Source organism: Coturnix japonica, chromosome 17, assembly GCF_001577835.2.
Source record: "Coturnix japonica isolate 7356 chromosome 17, Coturnix japonica 2.1, whole genome shotgun sequence".
Classification (NCBI taxonomy): Eukaryota; Metazoa; Chordata; class Aves; order Galliformes; family Phasianidae; genus Coturnix; species Coturnix japonica.
The window spans coordinates 4,154,559-4,163,560 of record NC_029532.1 but is presented as its reverse complement, the minus strand read 5'-3'; the positions used below and the strand labels follow the sequence as shown (position 1 = coordinate 4,163,560).

The following is a 9,002-nucleotide window of genomic DNA, read 5'->3' as shown; positions in this document are numbered from 1 at the left end:
AAGCTCCCAGCCCAAAGTGCTCACTGGAGGGGTTGAATGCACACTTCATCCTCCCCTTCCCAAAATGGCAGCTCCTACACTTACAGCAGCTCATCTCACGGCTTCAGCATCCTGCAGTGGTTTTATAGGGAACCCACATTCTGCAATGTGTACCTGCACCAGAAACAACACAATGCCATCGCTGCAGAGCATCACCCTGCAGGTCTGGGTGCATGAGCAAACAGCACCAAGACCTAAAAGGATGCTGAGCCTTCCCACAAACAGCCTCAGCTCTGCTCACACTGTCAGCAGCTCATTTCCACCAGCAAGGAATAGATAGATCAGCTAATACAGACCAAGCTGTGGGAACAGCAAGCCAGCAGCACAGACACGTAGGCTATAAAACCAGCAGCACAGGCCACGTCCAGGGCATGATGTGTGGTACCTGGGTAGGAGAAATGAAGGAAGCAAACCTGTGAAGGCTCAGATCAGAGTTCCGAGCATTGTTTCTATGCCCTGTACTGCAGTAGCGCTTGGGAGGCATTAAACACTTTGCAGTTAAAACCCAGCACAGGGGATGGGGCGGCAGCGGCCAGCCTTGCTCCCAGAACCCGGCCTGCAGCCTTGTTCTGGCTTGTCTTCCCACCAGCTTTGGGTGCCTGGCTTGTAATAAGCAAGCCTGAAAAGCAGGCTCCTTTTCAGACATGCCAGGCACCCACAGCTCCATCTCACAGACGCGTCTCCAGGGATTCAGGTTCCAGGTGCACCCAAAAAACCCGCATTTCAGCCAATACCCAAATGTTTCCTTGATTGAGAGGAGCTCAGTAATGGCCAGGCTCAGGACTCTGAGGCTCAAGGGGAAATTGCTCTACAGCATCTAGTCTAATTGCACTGAAATTACAAGATCAAGCAGCAAATTCGTGTCTGTGTTCATAGCTTTAGGTGGCAAAGACGCACCAGCCAGCGCCTGATCTCTGATTGCTGCAACTTTCACGTTTCATTGGGAAGGGAAGGAGGGGGTTAATGAAGGAGAGCCTTGCCAGTTGGAAGTGCTACCTAAAAAGGGTTTCTCCTACTAGCTGAAGCAAAATGGTTTCTCTTGCCAGCTTGTTTACTCTGCAGCTGAGAGCAGCGGTCCGCCAGGTTGCTGCTGGAACCTGCTGTAGGATCGACAGCCACAGGAGCAGTGCTGGCACTGGGATGTGAGTGGGGCTGGAGCAGCCGTGGTCCAGCTGTGCCATCCCCATCCTGGGCCAGCCTGCCATTAACCCAGGACCGGCAGCACGTGTGCAGGGAAACACACAGCTACAGCCCCCCAGACAGCAAAACCTGAGCCCATCCTCCTGCCCATTGGAGGAGTGCTGGTGCTCCGTGGGTGAAGCTGCAATGACATGGAACCGAGGTGGTGTCAGACCTTCAGCAGGAGGGTTCTCGGGGCCCTTTCCCATGGGAAGGACACACAAAGCCCAGCTGAGACCAGGGGCTGGCGATGCTGGACAGGACTCTGTGATTCTCCTGGGAAAGGCAAGCTCTGAACAAACCCATCCTGCCCCAGCTTGCTGCTGCTGCAGAGACAGAAAACATGCAAGACTTGTTATCCTTTCAAAAAAAAGCAGAGCTTACAGCCATGTGCTGAGACAGGTATCAGCCGTTCTCATGTCTCCAGCAGATTTTAGAGTCCACGGGCCAAACTGGGGCAGCTTTCACAGCACGCAGCCCATCCCAGCTCCAGGATTAAAGCCACCGTGCCTGCAAACAGAACGCAATGCCAGCAGAGCCAGCCGGGGAGGAGGCAGCCTGCAGGCACAGCCAGTTCGCCAGCAGCACCCAGCAGCCAGCCAGAGGATTGGGCCCCTGTTTTATAGCTTGTATATTAATTACTCTGAATGTAAATAAGATTAAGGTTTTAATTCCATCTTCATCTCTTCGAGGCTTCTACTGAGCTCTTGGGTTTTCTGGTGGCACAAAGCTTTCTCAGGCTGCTGCTGCAGAGGGAACTTTGCATGCAGGTAGAGGCAGCAGCACCTCGTGCACCAGGATGGCCCATGACACTGCACAGCCCCCTGCACCTTATAAACATAGCACAGCAGCACACAGAGCCCCGACCCTTCCATCAAACCCACAACCTGCAGGGCTAACCAATGGTTAAAACAAGGACCAACACCGTGCAGCATCCCACTGCAAACCCAAGGCAGGGCAGGATGGGGAGCAGGATGATACAATGCTCACCAGAACAGCCTTCAGCTACAGCCACACTCTGGGTAGGACAGTGATTATTCTTCCTTTTACAGGTCAGGAAAACAAGAGGATCCAAGTGAAGGTCAGCGATGCTCGCTGTCACTCAGCCCATCCCACACAGCTGAGAGCAGTGGGTGAAGGGAGCCTATAAGTGAGGATTAGAACCAGCTGGGGGTCTCTATGGGGAGAACCCACCTTCATTGCTCCCATTTAACCCACCACCCCCACAGCTGAGCCCAGCAGGGCAGCACAGCCCCCCCAGCTCCAAGTAGTGATAGGGACCCACCACTACCCCAACAACCCCAGAACAGAGGATCTGCAGGCTGGCACTCCAGCACTATGAGCAATGGGGCTCACAGCCTTCCTGCCACCCCACAATGAGCCCACAGAATCACAGAATGACCCGGGTTGGAAGGGACCTCAAGGATCATGTAGTTCCAACCCCCTGCCTGGCAGGGCCACCAAACATACACCTTTACTAGATCAGGTTGCCCAGGGCCCCGTCCAACCTGGCCTTGAACACCTCCAAGGACGGGGCATCCACAACCTCCCTGGGCAGCCTGTTCCAGGGCCTAACCACTCTCCTAGTGAAGAACTTCCCCCTAACATCCAACCTAAATCTTCCCTCTTTTAACTTCAAACCATTTCCCCGTGTCCTGCTATTGTCAGCCCTTTCCAAGAGTTTACTCCCCTCCTGGGTGTAAGTTCCCTTCAGGTATTGAAAGGCTGCAATGAGGTCAATGAGCCCCCCCCGACCCCAGGACCCACATCAGCTCTGAGCTTAGGGGGGAACCAACAACCCATCACTGCTCAGTGACCCCCAGTACCAACATCACCCCATACACACACACAGCCCCCATAGGATGCTCCATAGAGCACGGCCCTATAAAGCAGAGCAGGAAGGAGCCCTTAATGAGCAGCCCTTAATTAGCCACGCCCCACACGTTGCCCCGCACCCGATTTGGGGTAAAAAAACAGCGAGATTGGAGCCAGTCCCAAGGATCAGAGCGTGCAGAATGGGGCTGAGCACGGAGCTGGGGGGCTGCACACGGCGGTCAGCACCGGAGAACACGGATGTGTGCTGTGGGTACCGCCGGACCGGGATCGGTACCAGGACCGGGACCCACAGCACCGCCCCGCTCACCTGAGCCCACGCCCCGCATTTAAACAGCGCTCAGCGCCCGCCTCGCTCCTATTGGCTCCCACACCCGCCCGTCATCTCACCTTTCCCTTTCCTATTGGTTCCTCCCTGGGGGTGGGCGGGGCGCAGCCGGCTCCGCGCTATAAAAGGCGGGGGTTGGTTGGGCGGGCGCTCAGTGTCTCAGCGCGACAGGTACCGAGTGCGGGGGGGGCGGAGCAGGGGGCGGGGCTAAAGCCGAGGGGCGGCGCCGGGGGCGCGCGCGGGGGCGGTGCGTGGTGGAGGGCGGGGGCGCGCGCGGCGCTGGTGGCGGCGCTGGCAGAGCTGTGTGTGCTGTGTGTACCGCGCTGCTCCGAGCACTGCACGGCATTGCATTGCATTGCATTGCATTGCATTGCACAGCACCGCACGGCGATGCCCGCTCCGCTCCCACCGCTGGCCGCCCCCTGAACCAACCCTCTCTTTCTCCCCTTCCATCCTCCAGCTCCCCCCCCCTTTTTTTCCCCTTTATCCCCCCCTTTTCCCTTCCCTTTCTTCCCCCCCCCAACCCCCTTTTTGCCTTTTGGAGCCGCTTTTTATTTTTTAATCTAGCTCTCTATATTGAATCTATTCTCTCGGATTTCTTGCACACAAACAAACCAACAACAACAACAACAACAACCCCCCCCCCTCCTCCCCTTATACCACCAACCCGACCCTGCAGCCCGTCCTCTCGCCCTCCCGCTTTGCACCGTGTGGATGCGGCCCGGGCTGCTCGGCCGGAGCAGATGCTGAGGGGTCGGAGGAGGAGGATGGAGTGCACCCTCGATGCGCAGAGTTTGATCAGTATTTCCCTGCGGAAGATCCACAGCTCCCGCACTCAACGAGGCGGCATCAAGCTCCACAAGAACCTGCTCGTCTCTTACGTTCTCCGCAACGCCCGTCAGCTCTACCTGAGCGAACGCTACGCCGAGCTCTACCGCCGCCAGCAGCATTACCCCGACGGAGCCCCGTTGCTCGCCGTGCCCCCTCCCTGCCCCCCTCCGGCCCCCTCCCACCCTGCGGAGATGCCCCCTTTGCCCTGCGATCCCCACGAACGCGACGTTCGAAGCTGCGCTGCGCTGCGGGGCGGCGCGGAACCGGGGGCGGAGGTAACGCTGTGCTCCGCTCCCCTCGAACTGCAGCACAGGGCGCCGTGCAGAGACTCCACGAGCTTCTACCGAGCGGCCCCAACCGGGCACGGAGCGGGACACGGGACCGGGGCGGCCCCCACTTATGCGGCCGCAGCAGCAGCTTCGTCCGGTTGTGACTTTGGGAGCGGAGGAGGAACGCAGCAGCACTGTAGCAGCCGAACCACGGTGCTGGATTTGGACACTCACGTCGTGACCACGGTGGAGAACGGTTACCTGCACCAGGAGTGCTGCTCGCAGTGCCCGTGTTGCTGCCAACCCGCGGCTCCGTTGCCCCCCTCCCCGCCGCCCCCGCCGGGCTCTAAGCGCAAGTATTACCCGGGGCAGGAGGAAGAGGAGGAGGGGGTGGAGGAAGGGGAGCCGGGGGGAGGCGGGGTGGCGGGCGGCCCCCAATTCGCCCCGTGCACCAAACGCGCCCGTTTCGAGGAGTACGGCAACGCCGAACACCCGCAGGACTCTTCCAACATCTCCAACTTGATCTCCATCTTCGGCTCCGGTTTCACGGGGTTGGTGAGCCGGCAGCAGGCGGACTCGGAGCAGCCCCTCAACGGGCAGCTGTGCGGCAAGCAGGCGCTGGCCAGCCTGGGGGCCTGGACTCGGGCCATAGTCGCGTTTTAGAGCCGAGAGGGGAGCGGAGGGAGAGAGAGGGGTGCGGGGTTTGGGGGGGGGACCGCGGTGTGCGGAGCTCTGGGATGGGGTGGGGGAAAAGGGAAGAGGGGGGGGACACCCAGAAACAAAGGAGGGGGATGGGGAGTGGGGGAGAGGGGCGGGGGGGGGGAGCGGGGGGGGGGGAGCAGGGAGGGGGGCGGGTGGGCAGCGCGATGTTTTATAAATTGTACAATAAAGACACAAAATCTAAATGTTGGGAGTTTATTTTTACAGAGAGAGAGAAAAGAATTAATAGTAATTAAGCAGCAAACAAACGGGGAGGAGGAAAAAAAGGGGGGGTGGGAAATAAGGGGAGGGGGGGGGGAGATGGTGATAATTAAAAGCCAAACAGAAAAATGCCACCCCCGAAGCAGAATGAATCCTCTTTGTGTCCGCCCGGGGCGGCCGCGGGGCCACGTGAGAACCGGGCGGTGGCGGGGGGACACTCCGGGACCCCCCGGCAGCTCCTCATTGTGCGGCTCTATGAGAGATACGGGAGAGAGGAAAAAAGAAAGAGGGAGAAATGAAAACATTTCAACTTTGTTTCCTTCCACCTCCCCCCCCCCCAATTCCCTCCTTCCCCCCATAGAAACGCGTGCGATGTGACTCCAACCCCTCCCCAGCGCTGCTGCGGGGTTATGGGGTCACAGGAGCGAGGGGAACGAAAAGCGGGGCCGCCCCCTCCCCGCTTCTTTCCTTAAGTTCAACTCTCGTGTTATCGGCCTTCCAGCACCGCAAACCCAACGCGCTTTGGGAGGAGATTCGGCTCCTGTAACCTCGTTTGGTTCCTAAGAATGTTTCTTCTATTTTGTTTATTTGGAAAGAAAAACCCTTTTGTTGTAAAAAGGTGGGTTTTCTGGTCTCCCCCCCCCCCCATATGTGTGTGTTTCAGCCCACTCCAACTTCACGGGACCGTCACTGTGTGTAACTGAGGGCGTCGTGTTGGGGTTCGGTTCGGGGTTTTTTGTTCCTTTGCTTTCCTCCTTTTTTTTATCCCTCCCGTTGTCTCCTGTTATTCTGACGATGCTGATTCTTCCCTTTGTTTGTAAGCTGTATTTTGGTGCAGACGGAATTGTAAATCACCGGCTAAAACTGTTCAGATTTGGTGAGAAATTTATAATCTTAATAAAAAGTCGCTTATCAACTTGCTGCGCCCTCACTTGCCTCAGCACCCCGCAGCCCCCTCCGTCCACCCCCATAGATCCCCCTTATCCCCTTCCTGGGACCCCCCTCATCCCTCAGAGCCCCTCGCTGGGTTTGGGGTCCCCCCGCTTCCCCCATCCCGAACCTCTGCGGGTTCCTCGATGCGCTCGGGAAGTTTTTGGAGTTGGAGTTTGTTATCCCCGCGCGGTGCCGCTGGGTGGTGCGTGTGGGTGGTGGGTTCTCCTCCCCCCCTTTATTCACCCCCCCCTCTTTTTTACGTGTGTTTCTCTTCCCCCCCAATACTCCTTCAAACCAAATGAATGAAAGCCGCGGGCTCTCCCGTCCCACCCCCGCGCTGACCGCGGGATGCGCCAATTACCGTCAAGATCTCTCAAAATCCCGTGCAAAACGCTCGCAGCTCCCATCCCTCCCCACCCCCCCGTACATGCACACGAACACCCGCAGGCCCCTCAAACCTGCGCTCTTTTCCCTCTCCAGGAGACGAGAAAGTGGGGGGGAAGGACCAGCCAATATTGGGTTATGGACTGGGGGTGCTTTGGAGCTGAGCAGGGAGCACAACACCCCCCCACTCCGTCTCTCTGCGCCCACCGCGCCCCCTGGTGCCCGCAGCGCGCCCCGCAGCGCCCGGGGGGAGGCGGGGGGCGGCCCCGACCTTAGTGCGGGGCAGGGAAGGGGCTTCTGTCCGTGGGAGCCCACAGCGGGTGGAGAAGGGCCGGGGGCTCCGGTACCGCACCTGCCATCAGAACGGCTGGGAAAAGACCCCCGGGGTCAGCGGGTCGCACCGTCAGTGTGAGCATCGCCAACAGCGCGTCGGGGGGCTCTGCCTGCGGATGGAGATGGGTCAGCAAAGCCCGAAGCCCCGCATCCCCCACCCACACCCCGCACAGACGGAGGGGACGAGGCTGCGCCCACCGGGCACCAGATCCTCGCGTCGCCTCGCTCCCCCATCTCTGGCCATTGGGGTTCCCTGCAGGACACGGAGCATCACCCACACAGCCCCGTTCAATCTGTGAACTTTCCGGGGTTCCCATCGCAATTTTAAAGCCTGGAATGGACAAAAGCATCCCCGTAGGACAGATAAGCAGCTGGTGAGAGTCTACCCACGTCCCCATGGGGTGAAATACCCGACAGAGGGGAACGAGCAGAACTCCGAGCTCCGCAGAGCTCCGCGACCCCGACACTGTCCGGTACTTATTTATCCCCAGCCTCGGTACATGACATCTCTGTGCTGAAGAGGCGGCAGCAGCAGAAAACCCATCACAGCCTCTCCTGAAAGCAGAGCCTGGAAACCGGCACCTCATCTGCATATTCATAAGCACCTGATAAATTAATCATGATGGCAGAAGCGCTCGGGCTGGCAGGGAGGTGACAGGAAGGCTGAACCCCGACAGCCGTAACCCCCCCCCACCTCCGGGCTCCAAACAGTTCCACCCCTCCATAACCCACACCATAGTGCGATGCTGAGCTCAGTGTGACACCGAAGTCCAGGACATCCCACCCTGACACCCCCCAGTTCTGCCCTATGGTGCCACGCAGCCACGGCTGGGGGCAAACGAGTGTGACAACCCAAACCCTTTGGCATCCCATCTCCTCGCAGCCTGTGACCAAGCAGGGGTAGTTTAGGGCTCTGGGTGGGAGCTGGGATGGATCAAAGATGCAGGAGGATCCTATTCTTAGGACTAAGGGCTGTGGTTTTGTGCTGAGCCCCCTCAGTTTGGGGAGTCATGGGTCACCCCCCCCTCCCAGAGAGATGCTAACGGGCCTCACATCCCATCCATTCCCTATTCACTCAGGGCCATGCTGTGTCCTACAGCTCAGCAGAGCCCTGCGGTGCTGTTTGGGGGCTCATTAGACTTTTCAGGTGCTCAGTAGGGTGTCACACATTGTACTGAGTGCCATAACCCACAGCCCAACCACTGCCAGGCCCAGGGCAGCAGCTGCACATAGGGACATCACTGCACACCCATCAGCTCTGTGCTCTGCTCAACCCAAAGGACCCACAGCCCCGAGCCAGGTGCCCCCATCACACCAACCCAGCTCAGATAGGGACGAATAGAAACACATTTAGGGATGTGCACGTGTGAGCAGATGTCTGAGCAATGCTGTGAGCAGAGAACAGCAGCAGAGCTATAGGGGCTGTGCAGTCCAGACAGCAACTCCTGTGAGCAGCGTTTGGTGCTTTGGGTTTGGGCCCAGTGCAGGTAATTAGCATCTGAGTGGTAATTACTTACATTTGGCCTTCCTATGCCCTGCACATGGAGCTGATGGTTAAGATGCCACTCGAGTGAAACCCACATTGGGAAGTTAACAGGGGCTGCACTGCAACCAAAGGCACCATTGGAGACATAGGAGACAGCACAGGGAGCAAAAGGCACAGCAGCAACTTTGAGCACAGAGCAGCCACTGGCAGCACACAAATACCAACAGTGCAAAGCAGAACCTCCAAGCACTGACACCTCAGGGGCTGTGATGGCACCGCACAGATCTACAGCACACAGCAAAACCCACCGGGGGTCTGTGAAACAACAAGTCACTGCTTCATAAACACAGAAACAACACAACCCAGCTGTTCCCCCCCAAAAGCAGAGCTCAAAGCCCAGCACACCCCACTCACCTCTGCTCCCCACTGAGAGGCTGCACTGCTGGGATCACCCCAGTCCTTCTAG

The 9,002-nt window shown here is 58.4% G+C and overlaps 1 protein-coding gene and 1 long non-coding RNA gene across 2 annotated transcripts; one reads left to right on the top strand and one right to left on the bottom strand.

Annotated features, from left to right (window-relative positions):
* The first annotated feature begins 3,670 nt into the window (after window positions 1-3,670).
* IER5L (immediate early response 5 like) lies at window positions 3,671-5,198 on the top strand. Its single transcript, XM_015879376.2, has one exon. The coding sequence runs from the start codon at window positions 4,123-4,125 to the stop codon at window positions 5,140-5,142; it is 1,020 nt and encodes a 339-aa protein (XP_015734862.1). The 5' UTR covers window positions 3,671-4,122; the 3' UTR covers window positions 5,143-5,198.
* A 180-nt stretch (window positions 5,199-5,378) lies between these two features.
* On the bottom strand, window positions 5,379-6,579 carry LOC107321915. The gene is made up of 2 exons (XR_001558720.2): window positions 6,461-6,579; window positions 5,379-5,653 (listed from the first exon to the last, which is right to left on the bottom strand). It is a non-coding gene; the product is annotated as an uncharacterized LOC107321915 (long non-coding RNA).
* Window positions 6,580-9,002: the final 2,423 nt, after the last annotated feature.

Bases quoted from the DNA above. Each gene is read 5' to 3' on its own strand.
- IER5L (XM_015879376.2), top strand. From the start codon at position 4,123: ATGCTGAGGGGTCGGAGGAGGAGGATGGAGTGCACCCTCGATGCGCAG.